General features: G+C 45.0%; 1 protein-coding gene across 15 annotated transcripts in view; it reads right to left on the bottom strand.

The window, feature by feature from the left end:
* LOC115136895 (histone-lysine N-methyltransferase MECOM-like) overlaps positions 1-26,002 on the bottom strand; it is a 202,613-nt gene that overhangs the window by 14,659 nt on the left and 161,952 nt on the right. For 4 of the 15 annotated variants that reach the window (XM_029672772.2, XM_029672778.2, XM_029672774.2 and 1 more), the window contains exons 3-8: positions 19,411-19,545; positions 12,725-12,827; positions 12,171-12,426; positions 11,598-11,769; positions 11,057-11,237; positions 16-1,438 (exon numbers count right to left, since the gene is read on the bottom strand). In XM_029672772.2, the coding sequence (XP_029528632.2) occupies positions 16-1,438; positions 11,057-11,237; positions 11,598-11,769; positions 12,171-12,426; positions 12,725-12,827; positions 19,411-19,545 (2,270 nt within the window). Of the gene's footprint in view, positions 1-15; positions 1,439-11,056; positions 11,238-11,597; positions 11,770-12,170; positions 12,427-12,724; positions 12,828-19,410; positions 19,546-21,178; positions 21,826-26,002 lie in introns of those variants that run through there. The other 11 variants (XM_029672785.2, XM_029672781.2, XM_029672783.2 and 8 more) reach the window with 7 other exon arrangements.

Below are 26,002 nucleotides of genomic sequence, written 5' to 3'. Positions count from 1 at the left end.
AGAGATTCACAGTACCTGTAGATGGGGTCCATGAACAAGGGGGTGGGCCTGGCGTGCTGCAGAGAGGTGTCGGCTTTAGGTAGCTCCATCCCTGCCTTGTCTTCTCCAAACACGTGGATCTTCTTTGATTCCTCCCCCCGGGGGGCGTGGCTACTGCTGCGGTTCCTAGTGCCGCCCATACTCAGATCCAGCGGCTGGTCCTGATTGGTGGAACGTGAGGAGGCCTCCGGTTTGGATTTGGAGACTGGGACGAAGGGGGCGAGGACCTTCTCCTCCTGCTTGCGCTTGGTGGTAAGGTCAAAGGGCGACTCAGAGGTCCTGCTCTGGCGCTTCTTAGAGGGTTCGTCAGGTGGGGACTGGGGCTCCCCCTTTAGGCCAGGAGGTCTGAGCTCTCTCTCTGGGAAGGGGTAGACGGGCGGGGAGAAGTTTGGGAAGAAGGGCAGGGGGAACATGGAGGGGTAGGGCAGGGCGCCTACCTTCTTGTCCTGCAGGCCCGCCAGCCCCGTGGAGCCAAAGTACCTCTCAGCGATGGAGGCGATGGCCTTGATGGAGTCATTGACCGCCCCTGAGACAGCCGTGTGCTCGTCCAGCGAGGGAGGGAACAAGGCGGGGCTACCTTGGAACTCCTTAGTGTGGTTACTGATCAGGGTGGTGGGGCTCTGGGGGCCTCTGCCCGCCTTCCTTTTGGGCCCTTTCCCGTTCTCCCGGGGTGCCCTCTCCCGCTGGCCTTCGCTTTCCATGTCGCTCTCCAGCTCCGAGCCTGATGTGGTATCTAGGTCGCTCCCACTGGGAGTGCTTACGTCATCCAGATCGCTGCTCTCCGATTGGCTGCTCATCTTGCCGCCGCTGTGCCTCTGCTTGGAGGAGGAGCCATGGGACTGTCGCTGCTCTGTCCCCTGTGGCTGCTCGCTACCGGGCAATGCCTCCTTGCGGAGGGTCTTGAGCAGTTCTCTGGCCTCTTGGGCTCCGGGGCTAGGCGACAGGAGGGGGCTCTTGATGTGCTCCGTACCGGGACCTAGGGGCCGTCTGACTGGGGAGGTGGCCTGTATGAGAGGGGGTCGGTGGTACAGTCCAGAGGAGAACAGACCCGGGAAGCTGAAGGGGAAGCCAGGGGCGGTCGGAAATGTCAGGCCGCTGTGGTGCCGGTTCCCAAAGTAGTCTGCCAGGCTGGCGCTGCTGTGCCCCATCCCTCCCATAGCGGCCTTGTCCATGGCACCAGGGACACCGGGGAGGGACATGCCTTGGGCATGGGCGAACAACCCCCCTACCGTGAAATGGTTTTTGCCCTCACAGAAGCGCCGGTGCTTGTTGAGGGAGGAGGTGGTGCTGAACATCTGGCCACAGTCCTTACACTTGATCTGGGTGCGGCAGTCGGCGTGCATGCGCTTGTGGCGGCACAGGTTGGAGAACTGCGTGTAGGACTTGTGACACACCTCGCCTGCAGGGAGAGGGAGACAGACACGGGGCACTCATAGGCATGTCCAACATCACAAACACACAGAGTACATATCTGACCATAAGAGCCAAGAGTTTTCCCTATGATCCTGTAGTCAGGAAGACCTCCAGGCTTTAGTCGTGACACTACACATGCATTTCAGTATGGGGGACTACAGTACAAGACACCAGCTGGGTGTAAGATGTCCTAGTCTGAGAATGTTATTTCAGTGAGGTGAAGGGGGAATGAGATGAGACATCAGATCCTGTCATTGTCATGGGGCTTTGTTCCTCTGGGCTGAGACCGAGTCAGTGGAACTCATCACCTGCACATCAAACACAGTGCACCTCCAGGCATTGTACTCCAAGGAGACCGTAAACAAACACACACAGGTACACACGTACACGTACATACACACACGCGTGCACACAGACATGCATACACATTAGATATTCATATAACTCACAATAGACAAAAACACACACATGAGCACACATACACACATAGATATGCAGACACATTCAAAGATATTAAAATATCACATAACACATGACACACACACACACACACAGAGAGAGGCTCACTTGCAGACACACGGCACAATGGCTCTATTTTGAGCCTGTGAAGGAAGCAGAGTTGAATGAATCCTATCCTGCAGGTCCGGTTCCCAGGGACAGGGCTCACGTCCTTCGCTGCCCACCTCCCCCCTCACCCCCCACTCCCCACTGGCCGAGTCCCCCTCACCCTGTCCCTGTCAGCTAGCTCACTGTAACCTTCCCACAGTCCCACAGTCCCTTCTCTGTCTGACTCCACCCTGCTATGTGGCAGACCACATTGTTGAAGAGAACATAGTGGCTAGACCAGGGTTCTCCAACAGGTTTCCAACAGGTCTCCAACAGGTCTCCAACAGGTTTCCAACAGGTCTCCAACAGGTCTCCAACAGGTTTCCAACAGGTCTCCAACAGGTCTCCAACAGGTTTCCAACAGGTCTCCAACAGGTCTCCAACAGGTTTCCAACAGGTCTCCAACAGGTCTCCAACAGGTTTCCAACAGGTCTCCAACAGGTCTCCAACAGGTCTCCAACAGGTCTCCAACAGCTACCAGTAGCTCACAGCCCACAGCCCACATATGCTTGCCAAACAATTCTGAAAGTACATGCAATTTTTCACCGAAAACTGTGATGAACAAATCTCACAAGTATCAGTCACCGTAAGCTCCCAGCTACTATCTAATCAACGCAACATTGACATTAAGCCACTATTTGCTTAAAAAGCCAAACCTAACACAATGTCTGCCAATGAATTTCCAGCAATATCGCCCCGTCTGTCTATGTAGTTTGCACGTTTGTCTATCACTCCGTGTGCATCCAGTTGATGTGATAACCATCTGGTGGGTTGACAGAAATACTTTCCCTAAAACCTTCTCAATTAAATGTTAAATGCAAAGTAGGCTTACCTGGCAGAAGTATATAATGAGTAAGTATATCATTTGTATCTATTATTTGCTATTTGCAAATTTTTCCATTAAATGAGCAACAGTAGTACAGAACCATCATTTCTCACTCGCTAGACGCACAATTAATGGCGCCGGAGGGGATGACTGCCATTTTACGGGCTCATTTTCTGTGCTGTCGACGAGTAGGTAAACCACCACTTCCCTCCGTATTATTGGCCAACGTGCAATCATTGGAAAACAAAAGGGATGATCTACGATTAAGACTATGCTACCAACAGGACATTAAAAACTGTAATATTTGATGTTTCACCGAGACGTGGCTGAACGACGATAGAGCTAGTTGGCTTCTCCATGCATCGGCAGGACAGAGCAGCTACGTCTGGTAAGTCGAGGGGCGGGGGTGTGTGTCTATTTGTCAATAACTGCTGGTGCGCGATGTCTAATATTAAAGAAGACTAAAGGTATTGCTTGCCTGAGGTAGAATACCTCATGACAATCTGTAGACCACACTATCTACCAAAAGAGTTCTTATCTATATTATTCATAGCCGTCTATTTACCTCCACAAACTGATGCTAGCACTAAGACCGCACTCAACGTAATGATTAAGGCCATAAGCAAACAAGAAAATGCTTATCCAGAAGTGGCGCACTTAGTGGCCGGGGACTTTAATGCAGGCAAATTAATTTCTATCAGCATGTCACATGTGCAGCCAGAGGAGAAAAAAACACTAGACCACCTTTACCTGACACACAGAGATGCATACAAAGCTCTCCCTCGTCCTCCATTTGGCAAATTTAACCATAATTATATCCTCCTGATTCCTGCTTACAAGAAAAACTAAAGCAGGAAGTACCAGTGACTTGCTCAATACGGAAGTACTCAGATGATGCGGATGCTATGTTACAGGACTGTTTTTCGTGCACAGACTGGAATATGTTCCGGGATTCACCCAATGGCGTTGAGGAATATACCACCTCAGTCACTGGCTTCATCAATAAGTGCATTGGCGATGTCGTCCCCACAGTGACCATATGCACAATTCCCAACCAGAAACCCTGGACTAAAGGCAACATCCGCAACGAGCTATAGGCTAGAGCTGCCACTTTCAAGGAGAAGGACACTAATCTGGACGCTTATAAGACATTCCTCTATGCCCTCAGATGAACCATCAAACAGGCAAAGCGTCAATAAAGGACTAAGACTGAATCCTACTACACCGACTCTGATGCTTGTCGGATGTGGCAGGGCTTGAAAAATATTACGGACTACAAAGGGAAACCCATCCCCGAGCTGCCCAGTGACGCGAGCCTACCAGTTAAGCTAAATGCCTTTTATGCTTGCATCAAGGCAAGCAACACTGAAGCATGCATGAGTGCACCAGCTGTTCCGAATGACCATGTGATCACTCTCTCTGTAGCTGATGTCAGCAATACCTTTAAACAGGTCAACATTTACAAAGCCGCGGGACAGGACGGATTACCAGGACGTGTACTTGAAGCATGCGTGGACCAACTGGAAAGTGCCTTCACTGATATTTACAACCTCTCCCTGACCGAGTCTGTAATACTTACATGTTTCAAACAGACCACCATAGTCCCTGTGCTCAAGAAAGCGAAGGTAACCTGCCTGAATGATTACAGCCCCGTAGCACTCACATCGGTAGCCATGAAGTGATTTGAAAGGCTGGTCATGGCTCACATCAACACCATCATGCCGGAAACCCTAGACCCACTCCAATTTACATACTGCCCCAACAGATCCACAGATGACGCAATCTCAATCGCACTCCACACTGCCCTTACCCACCTGGACAAAAGGAACACCTATGTGAGAATGCTGTTCATTGACTTCAGCTCAGCATTAAACACCATAGTGTCCACAAAGCTCATCACTAAGCTAAGAACCCTGGAACTAAACACATTCCTCTGCAACTGGATCCTGGACTTCCCGATGGGCCGCCCCCAGATGGTGGGGTGTCAGTGTCTCCTGACCCCTCCTGTCTCAGCCTCCAGTATTTATGCTGCAGTAGTTTATGTGTCGGGGGGCTAGAGTCAGTTTGTTATATCTGGAGTACTTCTCCTGTCCTATTCGGTGTCCTGTGTGAATCTAAGTGTGCGTTCTCTAATTCTCTCCTTCTCTCTTTCTTTCTCTCTCTCAGAGGACCTGAGCCCTAGGACCATGCCCCAGGACTACCTGACATGATGACTCCTTGCTGTCCCCAGTCCACCTGGCCGTGCTGCTGCTCCAGTTTCAACTGTTCTGCCTTATTATTATTCGACCATGCTGGTCATTTATGAACATTTGAACATCTTGGCCATGTTCTGTTATAATCTCCACCCGGCACAGCCAGAAGAGGACTGGCCACCCCACATAGCCTGGTTCCTCTCTAGGTTTCTTCCTAGGTTTTGGCCTTTCTAGGGAGTTTTTCCTAGCCACCGTGCTTCTACACCTGCATTGCTTGCTGTTTGGGGTTTTAGGCTGGGTTTCTGTACAGCACTTTGAGATATCAGCTGATGTACGAAGGGCTATATAAATACATTTTATTTTATTTTATTTGATGGTCACGGTATGCAACAACACATCTGGCACGCTGATCCTCATCACTGGGGCCCATCAGGGGTGTGTGCTTAGTCCCATCCTGTACTCCCTGTTCACTCACAACTGCATGGCCAAGCATGACTCCAACACCATCATTAAGTTTGCTGACGACACAACAGTGGTAGGCCTGATCACCAACAACGATGAGCCATCCTATAGGGAGGAGGTCTGAGACTTCTCCCTCAATGTCAGCAAGACAAAGGAGCTGATCGTGGACTATAGGAAAAGGAGGGCCGAACAGGCCCCCATTAACATCGACGGGGCTGAAGTGGAGCAGGTCGAGAGTTTCAAGTTCCTTAGTGTACACATCACCAACGAACTATCATGGTCCTAACATACCAAGACAGTTGTGAAGAAGGCACAACAACATCTTTTCCCCCTCAGGAGACTGAAAAGATTTGGCATGGGTCCCCAGATCCTCAGAAAGTTCTACAGCTGCACCATAGAGAGCCTCCTGACCATTTGCATCACCACGTGGTATGGCAACTGCTTGGCATCCGACCGTAAGCCGTAAGGCCCAGTGCATCACTGGGGCCAAGCTTCCTGACATCCAGGACCAATATACTAGGCGGTGTCAGAGGAAGGCCCAACATTTTTTCATAGACTCCAGTCACCCAAGTCATAGACTGTTCTCTCTGCTACCGCAAGTCAAGCGGTACCGGAGCGCCAAGTCTAGGACCAAAAGGCTCCTTAACAGCTTCTACCCCTAAGCCATAAGACTGCTGAACAACTGAACAAATGGCCACCCTGACTTTTTACATTGACCCTCCCCACCCCACCCCACCCTCCTACCCATTTGTTTTTACAATGCTGCTACTCGCTGTTTATTATCTAGGCATAGTCACTTTACAAATGACCTCGACTAACCTGTACCTCCGCACATTGACTCGGTACCGTTAGCCCCTGTATATAGCATTGTTATTGTTATGTAATTTTCTTGTGTTACTTTTATATATATATTTTTTTTCACTTTAGTTTATTTAGTAAATATTTTCATAACTCTATTTATTGAACTGCATTGTTGGTTAAGGGCTTGCATTGTTGGTTAAGGGCTTGCATTGTTGGTTAAGGGCTTGCATTGTTGGTTAAGGGCTTGTAAGTGCAGCAGGTAGCCTAGTGGAGTGGTTAGAGCGTTGGACTAGTAACCGAAAGGTTGCAAGATCGAATTCCCGACCTGACAAGGTAAAAATCTGTCGTTCTGCCCCTGAACAAGGCAGTTAAACCCACCGTTCCTAGGCGGTCATTGAAAATAAGAATGAGTTGGTAACTGATTTGCCTAGTTAAATAAAGGTAATATAAAAAAGAAAGTAAGTGTTTCACCTTTTGAATTCGGTGCATGTGTCAAATAACATTTGATTAAAGGGGAATTATACAAGAAAAATCTACATTTCTTAAAGTTTTCTTCCAGACCAAAAAAAGGTATTCTGAGTAGCTTGTGACATGGCTCTCATGCTAGAAAAGGTTAGAGACCCCTGGGCTAGATGATAGCAAGATAAAAAGAAACAGTCATATAGAGATCATATCTACACATACAGTAGCTTCTGGATAATAGTCATTATGTTTCATATTCTCTATTGGAATTCTCTATTTCTACATTCTTTATTCTACATTGGCATCCGTACAAATGGAAAGTGATTGACAATTTGGATATCAAAACATACTCCTAAATAATATGTATGATATTGAATAATATTGCAATCTATAACTATATTGATTCAAATATTTACTCATTATACAGTATGTAGTCTAAATGTGATTGTTTTTCATATGGTGATATGGAAATGAATTGGGAATCTTGGGTAAGACAATGACGTGCATACCTTGCTGTTATAATTAATGTTCTTCGAATGCAGGGCAAAGATCTCAAAATGAATGATTAAGTATTTGAAGGAGTCAACGTCGTAATTGATCAAGAGATGTTGAGTCTAGGCGTAAATATTTGATGCGCCTGAGGCTCGTTGGCTAACGTGGGTGTTGTTATCCGTTTCCTCTCTGTTGTAGAACGAGTAGAAACAGTGGCTGTAAATCACACACTCCTGACATTTACAGACTTACAACAGACACACATGACACACAGGGTGTGAGGGACCTGATCCACTCCACACGTGTGTTTTGTCAGCTCACCATAAACTGTAACTAAATATTATAAACACATTCCTGTGAAGAGCAGCTCTGAGTAAGACAGCCCCAGTGTCTGAATGAATGATTATGGCCAGAGTGGTCTACAGAAAGCCACCAGCATAGGCTTTCCACCTTGGTACACACACACACACACACACACATGCATGCACACCCACATAGGCATGGACACAAGCAGGCATGTACGTGGACACACACGCACACAGACAAACACATGGACACACAAACATGGACACACACACACACGCGTATACAATACAGTACGCTGACCGACATGTTGTTCACACAGGCAAACAAACACGGAGGACGGACACACACATGGTCTCTAACACATCTGTCAGGGCAGAGGGTGTTCTGTCTTTTTTCACAGTCTTTAGCTGTTTTTAAACCTGCATATTTTCAACTGATTACTGCAAATGGACTCCCATTTGGAGCACAGTGGAGGTGACATGTGGTTGCTATTTGTGTGGAATGGTGCGTTTGGAGGGGGAGGCAAGGGAGGGGGAGATGGGGGTCCGCAGGCGGACACAGCCCTTCTGCCCTGTGTGTGGTGTCACCGTGCGGGGTCACGGAGCTGGGGTCAAAGGGTGAAGGTCATTGTCCTTTGGTGTGTGAGGTGAAAGATTGAGAAATCATTATTAGGGCCAGGAAATTGTCCTGACTACTTCAGCTAACAAGGAAAAACTCTGAAAATAGGTTTTCTCTGAAAAGCAAAACTGGGGTCTGGTCAATATGTGTTGTGGTTGTGGTTGTGATGTTAGACCACAGGGGTTGGCATTTACAGGGAGTGTGAGAGAGAGTGGGGTCAAAGATAGGAGCTCTGGGGTCAACAGGGGGGAGGTCACGGCTGGTTGAACAGGTCAATGTGTGGGACAACAGTAGGGTTAAAACGTGAGGTCATAGTGTGAGGTCATTGCTAGGGGTCACTGGGTCAGCATGGTGTGTGGTTGCTGAGATGGGGGAATGGGACACGTACTCCTTTTGTTCAACTATTAACAGAAATAGCACTCGCCTGTGACTACAATTCCTGTGGAATGAAAAATGTTATGCTCTCCTTTTGCAATCTTGTAGATTATAGATAGAGTATGTACATATTACCACAATCAACATGACACTTTCAAAATTAAGTCAGTACCATTCAAAACATCCTACATGAAATGTATAGAATTAATCCTACTATCACAACATATTATATTCAATGATATTCAACATTTATAGATAATAAATAATACCAAATAATATGAATTAATATTAAAGTGTTACTGATTGGAGTTTTTTTATGACTTAAAGGACTGATATTTAAAGGGGCATTTGACCCTAAAACCACTTGTTCATATTTTTCTCATCAGTGTATTGTTAATATTGTTTTAAAATATTATATTGCAATTATACAGTACCAGTCAAAAGTTTAGAGACATCTACTCATTCAAGGGTTTTTCTTTATTTTTACTCATTTCTATATTGTAGAATAATAGAGAAGACATCAACACTATGAAATGACACATATGGAATCATGAAGGAACCAAAAAAGGGTTAAACAAATCTAAATATATTATATATTTGAGATTCTTCGAAGTAGCCACCTTTGCCTTGATGACAGCTTTACACACTCTTGCCATTCTCTCAACCAGCTTCATGAGGTAGTCACCTGGAATGCATTTCAAGGTGTGCCTTGTTAAAAGTTCATTTGTGGAATTAATAAATGAATTAATGCGTTATCAGTTGTGTTGTGACAAGGTAGGGGTGATATACAGAAGATAACCCTATTTGATAAAAAATCAAGTCCATATTATGGCAAGAACAGCTCAAATAAGCAAAGAGAAACGACAGTCCATCATTACTTTTAAACATGAAGGTCAGTCAATACGGAAAGTTTCAAGAACTTTGAAAGTTTATTCAAGTGTAGTCGCACAAACCATCAAGCGCTATGATGAAACTGGCTCTCAAAAGGACCGCCACAGGAAAAGAAGACCCAGAGTTACCACTGCTGCAGAGCATACGTTCATTAGAGTTAATTGAACCTCAGATTGCAGCGTAAATAAAATGCATCACAGAGTTCAAGTAACAGAACATATCATCATCAACTGTTCAGAGGAGACTGCGTGAATCAGGCCTTCATGGTCGAATTGCTGCAAAGAAACCACTACTGGACATGTTTGGGCCAAGAAACACGAGCAATGGACATTAGACCAGTGGAGATCTGTCCTTAGTCTGATGAGTCCAAATTTGAGATTTTTGGTTCTAACCGCCGTGTCTTTGTGAGACGCAGAGTAGGTGTGGTTCCCACCGTGAAGCATGGAGGAGGAGGTGTGATGGTGTGGAGGTGCTTTGTTGGTGACACTGTATGTGATTCATTTAGAATTCAAGGCACACTTAACCAGCATGGTACCACAGCATTATGCAGCAATACGGCATCCATCTGGTTTGCGTATTATTATTTTTTTAAACCTTTATTACAATCAGGTGCGCTACAAGTCAGTTAATAACAAATTCTTATTTTCAATGATGGCCTAGGAACAGTGGGTTAACTGCCTGTTCAGGGGCAGAACGACAGATTTGTACCTTGTCAGCTTAGTGGGACGATCATTTGTTTTTCAACAGGACAATGACCCAACACACCTCCAGGCTGTGTAAGGGCTGTTTGACCAAGAAGGAGAGTGAGGGAGTGCTGCATCAGATGATCAGGCCTCCACAATCACCCGGCCTCAACCCAATTGAGATGAGTTGGACCACAGAGTGTAGGAAAAGCAGCAAATAAGTTGGAAAAGCATTCCAGGTGAAGCTGGTTGAGAGAATGCCAAGAGTGTGCAAAGCTGTCGTCAAGGCGAAGGGTGGCTACTTTGAAGAATCTAAAACATAACATATATTTTGATTTGTTTAACATTTTTTTTATTCCTACATGATTCCTTATGTGTTATTTCATTGTGTTGATGTGTTCTCTATTATTCTACAATATAGAAAATAGTACAAATAAAGAAAACCCCTTGATTGAGTAGGTGTCTCCAAACTTCTGACTGGTACTGTATGTACAAGCCTCATAGCTATTATAATAGAATACCTGTGTTTACTTCCTGGAAAAGTCTCATGGTTATGCAAAATGAATCCTAATGAGATGTTATGCTCTTGCTTGATTTTGGGCTTCAGGAAAATGGAAGCAACATGTCTTCAAAACGTGAATGTTTTCCTGGACTGTATCAAAAGTGGACTAATGAAGCATATATGAAGAAATGGTTTTCAAGTGAAATTCCTTTTAAAAACAATTAGAGGGTCAAAGTCGGTATGGTACTGCTTTATAATCTATCATGTAACTAACATGTCAACTGGTATTATGACCAGGTAAGAACATAAGAGAAGGGGTGTTTTAGCGATTTTTCTAAATGAGTTCCAACAAGCTCGTAGAATATGTGGAAAAAGCGTGCAGACTTACATATGAAGGGTCTGAGTGACTTACATATGAAGGGCTTGACGCTGCTGTGGATGTGCTTGTGCTGCTTCAGGCCAGAGGACGTGGCAAAGGTCTTCCCGCAATCGGGACAGGCATGAGCCCGCGCCCCCACGTGCTGCGAGCGGATGTGCCTCTGCAGGTTACTGGGGTCTGTGAACACCTGCTGGGGGGGGGGACGAAGGGACACATGGGGGGGGGGGGGGGGGTCACCCATCTGCGACTATGGATGCGGTACATGTAGGAGCTGCATGCACACACTTGATCACACATTCAACATATAATCTAATACAGGGCACTCGATCCGTGGTCCTGGAGAGCCACCCTCCTGTAGGTTTCTGCTCCAACCCCAGTAGTACCTAACCTGATTCAGTTTATCAACCAGTTAATTATTACAATCAGGTGCGCTACATTAAGGTTAGAGGGAAAACGTACTGTTGTGCTCCAGGAACAGGGTTGGAGAGTCATGCTCTAGTAACATACACATGAACCCACACCCACCTACCCCACCCAAACACAACTGTACCTTTGAGCAGGTACATGACTGTACCTTTGTGCAGTTTTCACATTCGTAGTGCTTGCCACTGTCATGTGACATCTGATGACGAATCAGGTTGGATTTCCAGTTGAAGGCCTTGGGGCACTGGTCACACTTGTAATCCCTCTCCTCTGAGTGAGACAGAGAGTGAGCTTCGAGGCTGCAGGAGAGACGGACGGACAGACAGACAGACAGACAGACAGACAGACAGACAGACAGACAGACAGACAGACAGACACAACAACATTATTACAACACTGCATCACTAACCTGTCAACTAAAAACAACCCAATGATGTAGGTTGGATTTGGGAGTAAAATGAACGATGTATGCAAACAAAGACCTTGACCCAGGATCAACAATAGTTCAAATGACACTGTCACCGTTCACTACAATATTATCATCAAGACAACTATAGATTCAGGTTGATGTGCAGTTGATACGTAGCCATCATCAGGCATGTGAGGGGGTGCAGGTTGAGTGACATAGTGGGGTTCTGAGCTGAGGGGGCCTGAGTTTTCCCGGTCCTATCAACAAGGGGGAAGGAGGACACCTTCTCACCTCTGGAGGTCAGGGAACACCTGGTCACACTCTTTACACTCCTGGGGACCGTTGTGGTCGTGGTGGCTGAGGCTGTGGGACAGGTGCAGATCGTGGGGCTCCAGGCCCTCAGGGCCCTCCAGGTCACTACTGTCCCCTCCAGGGTTCCCCAGGAAGGCTGAGGGGGGCGTCCCACATGGAACCTTCTGGTGATCCAGTAGCTCAGAGACAGACTCAAAGAGCTGGTCACAATCCTCACAGCGATACTGTCTCTCCTCTGGACAGGGGGAAGGAAGGGGAGGAATATGTTAGGTGTGTGTGTGTGTGTGTGTGTGTGTGTGTGTGTGTGTGTGTGTGTGTGTGTGTGTGTGTGTGTGTGTGTGTGTGTGTGTGTGTGTGTGTGTGTGTGTGTGTATTGTGTGTGTGTGTGTCTGTGTGTGTGTGTGTGTGTGTGTGTGTGTGTGTGTGTGTGTGTGTGTGTGTGTGTGTGTGTGTGTGTGTGTGTGTGTGTGTGTGTGTGTGTGTGTGTGTGTGTGTGTGTGTGTGTGTGTGTGTCTGCGTGTGTGTGAACTGACCGTGCATATCAGGAGCCATGTTGTCACATGAATACTGCTCTGCCTTCATAAACAAAAGCAGCTCCTCGCCTGGTTGGATCTCTTGAGTCACTCTGTAGAAGATCTGCAAAACACACACACACACAGATTTAAACAGCATATACACACATACATGAATACACACACACACACACAAAACCTTGTCCACCAACACCATATAACACGCTCACATCCACTTTACTGAAACAAAAACACACCGATGCAGAAAGCAAACACACTTTGACTCAACACAAATAAACACTCACTCACTCATACACACACACACACACACACACACCTAACATATTCCTCCACTTCCTCATGGTCCTAGTGCATTGAGTGACAGAAAAGATGTACTAAAGGTCACATGACTACCCGTGGAGCTACATGTATACAGTACATTCACAGGCAAACACTTCCATGCACAGCATATACACGCTACGCCATACACAACCACACATACACACACACACTACTACACACTACACACACAATCCACAGACTCCAAGGTGTATAGTGAATGGGTCATCTGAGAGACCCTGGGATCTCTGGGACTTCCCATACGAACACAATGGATGCCCTGCCAAACAATCATAGATGGCGTTATTTTTGGCACGCCTTGAAGGTTTATTTTATTAACTTCCCTTACAGCACCGTGGTGACATTTGGACGGGGGGGACTGGGACGAGGGGGGATTATTAGAAATGTGACAGGGGAGTCTTCTGGGAAAGGCGCGGGTCACAGGGACACTGGCCCTGGGAGATAACGTACCTAGCTCGCCATGACATCAGTGCGGCGCGGCGGCAGCGAGGGCGAGGGACAAGAGGCATGGTCAGAGGGGAGCCAGCCTCGACCCCATTGTTCAGGAGGAGAATGCAGGGAACTGAGAGGGTCCCGATAGCCGAGCCAGCCATGAGAACACAGCTAGCTCTCTCAGGTGCCCCCCTCGCCTGTATAGACCCACCTCTCACCCCCTCACCTCCCTCCCAGCTCCTTCCTGTCGGTCTAGTGCGGTCGACAGCTCTCTTTCCAGGACTTTAGCCCTCACACCAACAGGACACAATAATATTGAGGGTTGGGAACAATAACAGAGCAGTTCAAACAGCTGTGTAGGGCTGCAGGGATTCTGCCCTCAGAGACTGATCGGGTCTTTAAGGGTGACTCTTTGAGAAGCTATCAAGGGTGTGTTTATGCTGTCTTGCGTGACAATGAGTAACAAGGAGTTGGCAAGACAGCACAAACTGATCTAGGATCAGGGTACAGCTGCTAGTGGACCGTGGCACATGGGGCAGAATGTGGCAGTGGCAGCGGGGAGCGAGTTGAAGATACTGTAGCTAGTATCTCTCCACTTGTGCAGATGGTGTACAATCTGGCACACAGGCACTGCAGTGAATGCCAACATGGGGGAAATCCCCTCAGCAACACCCCTTCCCTGTGGGCCACCACCGACAAACACTCAAACACACACAAACAAACATACTGTACACCCAAAAACACACACACACACACACACAAGCTAGCACACACACACACACACACAAACAAACACACAAACACACACACTGGTTGTATGTTTCTACACTGTAGAGACCTCCAACTCCTCTCAAAAAGCCTTATGAGTTGCCCCTATAAGGGCAGGCTGACACAGAGTGAGAGAAGCCTAGTCTGGGGCTGTAAATGGACACTGGCTAGAAATAACAGCTAGATAAGAACAGTGGTGTTTGAGTTCACATTGTGAAGGCCAGCCAGCCACACCTTTGGACTTAAAGGGAAACACTGAGGGGAGACAGCCCCAAGCATTGACCTCCAGAGCCCCAAGCCTTGACCTCTAGAGCCCCAAGCCTTGACCTCCAGAGCCCCAAGCTTTGACCTCTAGAGCCCAAAGCCTTGACCTCCAGAGCCCCAAGCCATGACCTCCAGAGCCCCAAGCCTTGACCTCTAGAGCCCCAAGCCGTGACCTCCAGAGCCCCAAGCCTTGACCTCCAGAGCCCCAAGCCTTGACCTCCAGAGCCCCAAGCCTTGACCTCCAGAGCCCCTGGGTATTGGGCTAACATTAAACACAAGGAGGCACTGAGGATAGGTACCTATACACACACACACACACACACATAAACAAACACATGAGCAGACACATGCACGCACACGCACACACACACAATACACTCTCCCTCTCTCTCTCTCTCTCTCCCTATCCTCTGTTTCTTGTAGAGGTCATAACCTCAGACATATCAGAGGCTGTTATATTGGAGAAGTTGGTTACCTTGACATCATTAGTCACCAGTGCAAACAAAGAATCCGATTTTCCTCGGAACACTGACACACCCTCTTTGTTCCTCCAACATCCTTCCTCTCAGAGAGGTCATCTAGCAGGTATGCCAGCCACCAGCCAGAGTGCTGATCTAGGATCAGGTCCTCCCTCTGTTTATACACTATATATACAAAATTATGTGGACATCTCTTCAAATTAGTGGATTCGGCTATTTCAGTCATACCCGTTGCTGACAGATGTATAAAATCGAGCACACAGCCATGCAACCTCCATAGACAAACATTGGCAGCAGAATGACCCTACTGAAAAGCTCTGTGACTTTCCACATGGTACCGTCATAGGATGCCACCTTTCCAACAAGTCAGTTCATTACATTTCTGCCCCGCTAGAGTTGCCCCAGTCAACTGTAAGAGGTGTTATTGTGAAGTGGAAACGTTTGGGAAGAAACAACAGCTCAGCCACAAAGTGGCTCACAGAACAGGACTGAAATGTATAAATTCCCCCAATGGTGGAACAAACTCCCTCACGACGCCAGGACAGCGGAGCTCCGGAGACACCTGACCTCTTTCAGGTGATATAAAAATCTGTCCACCATTGTCAACACTCTGGATAAGACTAAATGACTTAAATGTAATGTAATGTAATGTATAAAAATCTGTCCACCATTGCAACACTCACTACCGAGTTACAAACTAACTCTGGAAGCAACATCAGCACAATAACTGTATTTCTTCACGCAATGGGCTTCCATGTCTGAGCAGGCACACACAAGCCTAAGATCACCATGTGCAATGTCAAGTGTCTGCTGGAGTGGTGTAAAGCTCTCCGCCTTTGCACTGGAGCAGTGGAAACTCGTTCTCTGGAGTGATGAATCACGATTCACGCAGTCTGACGGACGAATTTCGGTTTGGCGAATGCCAGGATAACGCAACCTGCCCGAATACATAGTGCCAACTGTAAAGTCTGGTGGAGGACGAATAATGTTCTTGGGCTGTTTTTAATGGTTTGGGCTAGGCCCCTTAGTTCCAGTGTAGAGAAATCTTAACTCTACAGCATACAATGACATTCTAGACGATTCTATGCTTCCAACTTTGTGGCAACAGTTTGGGGAAGGCCCTTTCCTGTTTCAGCATGACAATGCCCCCCGTGCACAAAGCAAGGTCCATAGAGAAATTGTTTGTCAAGATTGGTGTGGAAGAACTTGACTGGCCTGCACAGAGCCCTGACTTCAACCCCACCGAACAACTTTGAGATGAATAGGAACGCCGATTGCGAGCCAGGCCTAATCGCCCAACATCAGTGCCTGACCTCACTAATGCTCTTGTGGCTGAATGGAAGCAAGTCATCGCAGCAATGTTCCAACATCTAGTGGAAAGCCTTCCCAGAAGAGTGGAGGCTGTTATAGCAGCAAAGGGGGGGACCAACTCCATATTAATGCCCATGATTTTGGAATAAGATGTTCAATGAGTACGTGTCCACATACTGTTGGTCATGTAGTGTCATTGAAATTCATTGTGATCCAAAATAGAAAACTGAATCTAGATCAGCACTCCTACTCTGAGACACTTAGTAAATACGCGTCCTGATCTAGGATCAGTTCCTCCCTGTCCATATAATCATATTCATTATGATCCAAAAGACAAAAGTGATCCTAGATCAGCACTCCCACACTAAGACACTCAGCTTTCCAGTCTATTTATGTGATCACAGAACCTTTCACACATTAACACAGTCAATTAATCTACTTCATGTCTCTTTGTGCGGCGTGGGAGAATCAATATGGCTAACGAGCTTAGCCATCATATCCATCCACAGTCTAATGAAAGAGTTTTTAGTCGCTCGTCAGATCATGGGAATTACACCGCTAATCCATTTACACTTCAGCCTGTAGGCTACTGTCTGTGTGGGATATAGTTAAGACATCTCCATGCTAAATATATGTCATGTCTGAACTTAGTACAATGCTCAGTGATGAACACAAGTGAATCTAACCAGAGAGAAGTTGTAGTGCTAAAAAACAGTTTTCACTCCCAGATTATTGATCTCAGATCCTTGCTTGTATGAGACCCAATAGTCACCGGCTGCATTGCAGAGCGTTGATGAATAGTTAGTGTTATCGGTAATAACACTGTTTAAAATATCATGCTACACATGTTCATACTTAGCTAACTCTGACCAGCTCTTAAACCCTACAGCTAAGACATGATCACACACGCCATACTGCTCCAGCACTACGCAAGCCTTGCTATTCTCTACGCCGAACACACACACACACACACACACACACACACACACACACACACACACACACACACACACACACACACACACACACACACACACACACACACACACAAGTAGGAACCCCTGACTGTTCCTCTAGCTCTCTTTCTTCTCTCTCCTCCCTCCACTCCCCTCTTCCTCTCCTTTACTTTCCTCACCCTCTTGAGGTTGGACATAAAGTTTTATTATAAACAGGACTAGGTCAGAAATAAGAGGATTGAAGCCAGGTTAGTCCACAATGTGGGACTGATTGTGTAAGAGGGTGTAATATGTGGTTTCAGGCAGGCTTTACAGTCAGCACTTCTCAGCAGCTGTAAAACCTATTGGAAGCAGGTAAGGGACATTACATTTCTCACTTCCAGCTTTAGGATGAGGAGCACGGGGAGCCATCAGAAGCGCAATGAACATTCACATAGTCCTGATAAAGGGCCCGATCCTAAACAGAGCACGCATAGAGGCACACACATATACACAGACACACACACACGTTCATACTCTGATAGAACAGACATAACTGACGGACCTTCCAGATATCAAATCAAATGTATTTATATAGTCCTTCGTACATCAGCTGATATCTCAAAGTGCTGTACAGAAACCCAGCCTAAAACTCCAAACAGCAAGCAATGCAGGTGTAGAAGCACGGTGGCTAGGAAAAAGTCCCTAGAAAGGCCAAAACCTAGGAAGAAACCTAGAGAGGAACCAGGCTATGAGGGGTGGCCAGTCCTCTTCTGGCTGTGCCGGGTGGAGATTATAACAGAACATGGCCAAGATGTTCAAATGTTCATAAATGACCAGCATGGTCAAATAATAATAATCACAGTAGTTGTCGAGAGACATCCAACCTTACACATGCAATTTACGCCTAGACAGGCTTTGTGAGACGTTACTGTGTGTTATGAAAAACATGAGGGGTGTCCGGAAGACGTGAAGACTGTGTTGTGACAGTGTGTGGTACCTAACAATAATCTCATCATAGCCTTGTCCATGACCCCGGCCAGGCTTAGACAGCCACCCGAGCAGAACCACAGTGATGACAGTCAGTCACAGCTCAGAGAGAGGGCCAGAAGGCTACGTTAAACACTGCATCACATCGATTATGCCTCATATGGCACCCTATTCCCTATATAGTGCACTACTGGGATTGATTGTGTCATGCTTTATATAGGGGGCATACGTAGGGAATATGGTGACAATTAAGATTCATTATACTACAGTTGGAAATAAAAATCTGAAGTTGGTTTCCTCTCAAAATAAACTATATCTAAATCATTTGGAGAATTAAATAACCATTTGCATAGTGACGCTATAATAATGCTAATGATAAGTACAATCATGATGACAATGTTCCTAGATACAAATTACATCCACTCATTAATATTACATTTGAAACGGATTCCTTATCTGCAACATATGCAAGTATCTATAAACTATTTATGAAGAATTAATGAAAAGTGATGCAAACTCCTCTATCTATGTATCTTCCATCAAGACATGGAATGCACTGTACATGTCAAATAAAGTCTCCCTTACTATCTATCTATCTGTGTGTGTGTGTGTGTGTGTGTGTGTGTGTGTGTGTGTGTGTAGTCCGAGTCCATAAAATACTATTTAACCATTGAATGAGTGAATTGAAAATGCCCCTATGTGTCAGGTAGGAGGTAGGCCATCCTGTCCTGTCTCTCCCAGGTGAGGAGAGAAAGAGCAATGGGGCATTCCACACATATCTGGAAGTTTACAGTGCGAGCGTGTGTGAAGTGTCTGTGACTATCAGCACGGCAGCCGTGTGTGTGATCTGGCCCTGTGGTCCTCGACACGCCGAAGCCAAGACACAATTACACAGAAACAAAACACAGAGGCAGGGTGTGTGTGTGTGTGTGTGTGTGTGTGTGTGTGTGTGTGTGTGTGTGTGTGTGTGTGTGTGTGTGTGTGTGTGTGTGTGTGTGTGAGAGAGAGAGGAGAGGGGGGCTGATACTGAACGCAGGGTGGGCCGCACAGGGGCTATCTGAACTAGATCACAATAACACCTTCTAACACAACAACAAGCAGGCAGGCAGGACATGGGGGTTCACTGAGGCCCTGTGGCAGGCAGGAGGGCGGTCTCCTCTTCACATACCTGATCATCTATCTGGCACGGCGTCAGGTTGTGCTGGAGGGCCGTGGGGGCAAACTGGATGTGCTTCAGCCAGCTCCCGATATCAGGCTCGCTGGCATCCACACAGAACTTTACATGGCCCGACCCGTCCAAGATCTGGAGAGAGGTAGAGAGGGGGGGGGGGTTAACACTTTGATCTCTATCTGACTCTGCACAGGTTACTGTGTCCACATGGACTAACCACATACCTCCCACCAAGAAAGCAAAGCCACACTGTTGTAAAGCTGCAGTATCACACACACAGGGCGGGCAGGCACACACACACACACCTTGAACTGGGTCCTGCTCTCTCTCACGCAATCAAACGAAAAAGCCTACACAAACTCATACACACACAGCAGTGAAATGCATGACAGAATATCACCATGCTGAATGAGCACAACTAAAAGGTCTTTCAATTACTTGTTTTTAAGACACCAACAATGTTTTTAAGACATCAAAACAAATGTATTTCTTTATAGCTGAACATTAGAAACTATTCCATGAATATGGTAATAAAAACGAACATTTTCACTAGGTGCAACACGTTTCATAACAATGCTGACATTATTATTAAGCGACCTAAAAAGGAAATACTGAGTCGTGCTGAATACATAAAAACACAAAAAGCAACTCCAATATCAGTGTTGGTATTTTGTCGAAACAAAAACAACAGTGTAATAAAATTATTATTACATATTTATATTCGTATCAACACTTGTAGAAACATTTACTCTATTCCCCAATTTCTGATATCACCTTGTTTTCTTTTCAAATAAAACGTAATATTATTATAAAGGTGAAGTTGATTGAAAAGTCTCTCAGAGGGTTGATGATGAGGTGATATTGGACAATAGCGCCTAATCTTTAGGAGTGCAAGGGCCAACGCACATTAACCCCAGTGGGCAGCAGCATTCAAATAACGTTTAATGCACACCATTCCCACAAAAGAAACAACCAGTTTTATAAAGAATTCCCTAACTTATACTTTATCATCAGCTATGTAGGCCTAATTAACCACCCTGTCATAATCAGTAAATTAACAATATTATCATATGACCAAGGCAGGCTAATGCATACAATAAAACGTAATTCTACTTAGACATGAGGAATAGATAAATGATAGGCCTGATAATTATTCCAAAATATATTTTTTTAAACGAATTAAGGAGAGATAGAAATCGCGTGAAAGGGACACTGTGTATTTCACCCAGGACAGCAGTCGAAACAATTGATAACATACAGAAAACGTCAGACAAAATAGCCTAATGCTCTGGCCTACCTTGACATTTGGATAAGCACACGTGTCAATATTAGACAGAATATGTTTTTATTTGTTAAATACACTTTGCATTATTAATTACATTTGGCAAGACAATGCAAAATGACATCTTACTTATTGCCTATAATTTAAACAGAAATTATGATTTTTAATCAATAAAAACGAAATAATAATTTGTGATAAGAGTTACGTGCAGAAGCAAGACATATTGTTGTGATCCATAACTGAAAATCAATTATGGACACCAATCGATGTTTGTGTAGCCTAAAATACTTACCTGGGATACGTTAAACGTGTCTGATGAAAACGTATTGACTCACCCTGTAAAAATACTTGTCAATAGTTTTGACAATGAATCTATTTTGAGAGATCATACGATTAATTATAACCATAATTGTATCACTGAGAAAGGACTCGTAAGAATGTTCGTTTGGTAATAAAAAGGTAAACAAATAGACCGCTGCTTACCGTGGTAAATCCTTTGGACCCTTGGTGCAACAATAAAATATCTGCAAATACGGGGTGTGCAGAAATAAAGGGAAAAAAACGTTTGATTAAAACTGCAATGTCTTGTTTTGGAAATAACCACAAAAAAATGGAAAATGTATCGCTCTTTTAGTTTTGCTCCATATGTGTACTGTCCTGTGTTCTTGAAAACGCCATGGGATTTTACAGTGGATTTTCACTTTCTCCGTCCCGCAAGACGTTTTCTCTTCTCTCTCACACACTTATTGTCATGTAGACACCGGCATAATCCCTAGGCACATTAACTTGGTCCAAGTTGAGCCCGTCAGCGCGAGCCGGTCTCGTCTGCTCCTCTCATTCTGAACCTCCACTGTTCCCAGGTGTCAGTGCGGCGGAGCGAGCGAAAATTCAACTTTTCCTTTCTCTCTTCCCCCCGGCGCGTGATAGTGAGATGGAAAGATCGCCCACCTACTTGCGCGTCCCGTACTGTGTGGTGTGTGTTTCTGTTTCACGGACTGTCTCTTAAAGAGGATCTTGCTCGCCCATCCATAGAGAGCAATGCAAAACGGGCTATCTTGCCTGTCCGCAGTCGGAAGTTGAGCGACGCTCCCGCAGTACATTTTAAAGTGACAGGGGACCGGTGGAGAGGCGAGGTCAGAGAGAGGTCGGGATGGGCTTCTATGGTATTGACTACATACACCAGCCTAATTTGCCTTTGATGAAACCACCGAATAATTACACATTTCTTCCGCATTTCACTCGTTTGTGCCTGAGCAATGAGGGGTGGGTTCGCGGCTCACTCCTAGCCCAGATAAGGCACAACATGCTATTAGCTTAAAGACTCTCTTCTAAGAATATTGTACATTTAAAAAATAAGTGTGTTATTCATAGAATACTTAATGGAATGTAAAAAGCATTGTATCAATCAAATAAGACCTCACTAATAGTCCAAGTGAAAACAACAACTTTTATTGTTAGGCCTAAGTGAGGCTTTCCCTGTTCGCTTGGAGATCTGCTTTACGAGACAGACAAGGCATGCATCCGGATGGTCTGTCTCGCCCTCGCCACTCTGAGGGGCATTGGACGCATGTGACCAACATGCCATCATCCTGCATTTCTAAACATGCCGATACAATGTAGAGCTTTTAAAACATTCATCTTCTAAATTTGATCTACAATTCATGGTAACAGCTTGCATATACAGCAGGCCAACATTCACAAAATGTGATTTTTTTTTTCTGCTTTTGTTGTTTGTTTGTTAATAAAACATGTTTAAAGGCTGATGTTATTGTATTGCCCATTTTCACTCTCCTTTCTTAACTTTTATGTCCAACTCTAAACTCTTTTGGACAATCAAATCCATTAAAAAACGAACTCTTAGAATCATACAAAAGTAGGCGTTTAGCCTGCTTGGTTATGCAGGGCGAGCCTGAACAGGAGTTTATAATGTTCTGTGAGAGGGTGGGCGGCGGTGGATGTGAAGAGATGATGATTAATATGTCTCAGTGGCCGCTATCTGTGACATTGACCTTCTATCCCAGATAATTCCCATTGTTTGATGAAATTGCAGAGCAAATGTGCAGGAAGGACAGGAAAAATCATGTGTAAATAAGGTGGACCTCGCCAGAGATTCCCATAGTCCGCGCTGCTTGAGAACCCAAAAGAGCCCCCGGTCCGCAGCTCATTGATTTCCTGCCTTTCCTTGACTTGTCCATTGTTGGAATCCTTTTTAATTTAGCCATAAATTGGGAAAGCTCAAGCTATGAGCTGTTTTATTTTCTTCCTGTCAGGATGAGGGATTTGTTTTATGATCCATTGTGTATTAAATGCAAGTAATCTGGGAAAGTGATTGGCCGGGCCTCTCCAGGTCTGATCGAGGATTCTGATAGAGACCCAGAGCTCTTTCTGAAAGGGAGGAAACGTTTGTGGATAAACAAGGGTTGTGTGGTATCACTAGCAGGTCCGACTGACCAGGGTAAATTGGGGTAAATGTAGATTGGACCAGAGGCCGCCAACGGTATCCCAGCCTGTATTTCTCTCCCGAGTCAGGAGATGGCGTTCTCAACTGAACAAACTTTTACAAGGTATTAGTTGCCTTTCAATACGTTCTTTAATGCCAAGCTGAGTAATTTTGATAGGTGTTTTCTTTAGTGGAGAATTTAATAGGGTTTAGATTCATGGATAGCCTAAATTCGAGCTGTAAGCCTTCCATACTGAACGAAGTTCCCAGCCCGTGTGCCTATATCTCCCGAGAAAAGCGCATCAGTCAAGCGCGGAGACGCTGAGTTATTGAGATGGGGGTCATTGCTTTATCGTCCGCAGAATTGCAGCACACAACATCGTCTACATTAAGGCGTTAAATTGCTAGGGGGACATGAAAGATTCAGTTGCATGGGCCTGAATATATAATCACCTGAACGACCTACAATACATCTCTTGGATCCACAATAAGACAAGCAGTGGAAGTGATTTTTAAAATACTTGTTCATTTGTTAAAGCCCCATGTATAATGATTTAAAACATAGCTTAATTTATGTTTATTTGAGAAACTCGCCATATAGGCTAGTCCATTCTATTACGGTAAGTATATTAAATAGTTCGGCTTGACCAGAAGAAACCCCAAGCCTTTGTTATTATGATTATAGCACATAAAGTGTGTAATAGCTGGTTATTAACATATTACAAGCTAAAAAGCCTGCTCGAGGCTTTTTTCTTTATTTCTCCTATTTTACTCCACTTACCGTTTCATTTTGATTTGGGTGGCACTTCACATCTGCAGCATCCGGATAATGTTTTTGTACATCGACTTAAAAGTACTGTGAAATTTCTCAAAGGATTTCATGCTTATTTGTTTGTATTAGTTGTTTGTTTTAGCAACTCAATTACTTGGGGAAATGCTCTCAGTTTAAGTATTGGACAACTGTGAATAAAAAAATCCATTACCACATTTTCACAGCATTTCCCAATTTACATTGCAATATAGGCTTATGGAAATCAGGGGGAAACTTGAGGCTACCTACTTTGGTTCAACAAACATATTTATGCTTGAGTTTCACAGGATATCAATGGGCTATTTACAGTGCCTTCGGAACGTATTCACACCCCTTGACTTATTCCACGTGTTCTTGTGTTACAGCCTGAATTTAAAATATATTAAATTGATATTGTGTGTCACTGACCTACATACGATAGCCCATAATGTCAAAGTGGAATTACGTTTTTAGACATTTTTACAAATTAATTACAAATGAAAAGCTGAAATGAGTAAATAAGTATTCAACCCCTTTGTTATGGCAAGCCTAAATAAGTTCAGGAATAAAACTGTGCTTAACGTGTTACATAATAAGTTGCATGGACTCACTCTGTGTTCAATAATAGTGTTTAAAATTATTTTTGAATGATTCATCTCTGTACCCCACACATACAATTATCTGTAAGGTCCCTCAGTCGAGTACTGAATTTCAAACACAGATTCAACCACAAAGACCAGGGAGGTTTTCCAATGCCTCACAAAGAAGGGCACCTATTGGTAGATGTTTAATGGCTGTGATAGGAGAAAACTGTGGATGGATCAAAAACATTGTAATCCAACACGACACATCACTGAGTACCACTCCTCATATTTTCAGGCATGGTGGTGGCTGCATCATGTTATGGGTATGTTTGTCATCAGCAAGGACTAGGGAGTTTAGGGTAAAAAAATAAACAGAATAGCGCTAGCAGGCAAAATCCTACAGGAAAACCTGGTTCAGTCTGCATTCCAACAGACACTGGGAGGCAAATGCACCTTTCAGCAGGACAATAACCTAAAACACAAGGCCAAATATAGACTGGAGGTGCTTACCTAAATAACATTGAATGTTCCTGAGTGGCCTAGTTACAGTTTTTGACTTAAATCACCTTGACAATCTATGGCGAGACTTACAAATGCATTAGCGTGTATCTGGTTTAAAAGGGCTTCGTTTGTTTGACTTATTTATCTACACTCAGCTTGTGTATAAGTCAGAGCATTATGGCACCACGAGCCCCGCGGTGGGATTCCTGGGCCAGGTAGGTGCAAACTGACTCCGTGAGTGAGCTACTCCACCGCAATGAGCCAGGCTGCAGAGTCCCTCTAATGGAAACACCATGTATAGGGTGTATTCCAGCACAACCTCCAGAAGAGGGGAAAAAAAGAGAAGAAAAAGAAAATATTGCAGCCAAATCCACATGAAATAGTTCCTCCATTCATATGGAGAGACCTCCCATTGACACAGGCGAAAAGCTGCATTAAGCCTACATCATGAGTCTCTACAGGCGCCCCCAGACAATTTATTTTGGATAAATGTGGGGCAATGCAATCAAGTGGCAAAAACTAATGTAAAAACTGAAACGAATTTAGGGGTGATATAACTTTTGTTGCAACACCCGTGTCATGGTGTGTCATTTTAGGATTTATCAGAATGTTATGCTGAATATACATAAACATATGTGTTCTAATGTCTATAACGTAGCCTAACCGAGAGAAAAACATAACAAATGCAATTGACTATCGGTGAACATATCCAGGTGAGTAAAATGAACACTGCATAAACCATACTATTGATATACTTTTGAGATTTGAAGCCAGATTTGAAGCCACATTTTTGCATACGGCTACTCAAACCGAACACCCCCACCCATCACCCGTCCAAAAAGTTCCTGTTTTAGGGGAGTCTCCTCACAGACAAATTACCATTAAAGGAGAGCAGAGGAAATGAAAGGGGAAAAACGTAAATAAAACATTTCCTTGGTCGAGAAGTAGACCCGTTGTGAGCGCGTGTTAATCTCCACCTCGGTAATTTGGTT

Source organism: Oncorhynchus nerka, linkage group LG11 (genome assembly GCF_034236695.1).
Source record: "Oncorhynchus nerka isolate Pitt River linkage group LG11, Oner_Uvic_2.0, whole genome shotgun sequence".
In the NCBI taxonomy this organism is placed as follows: domain Eukaryota; kingdom Metazoa; phylum Chordata; class Actinopteri; order Salmoniformes; family Salmonidae; genus Oncorhynchus; species Oncorhynchus nerka.
Note: the sequence above shows the minus strand (reverse complement) of the source record. Positions and strands in the feature narration are given on the sequence as shown.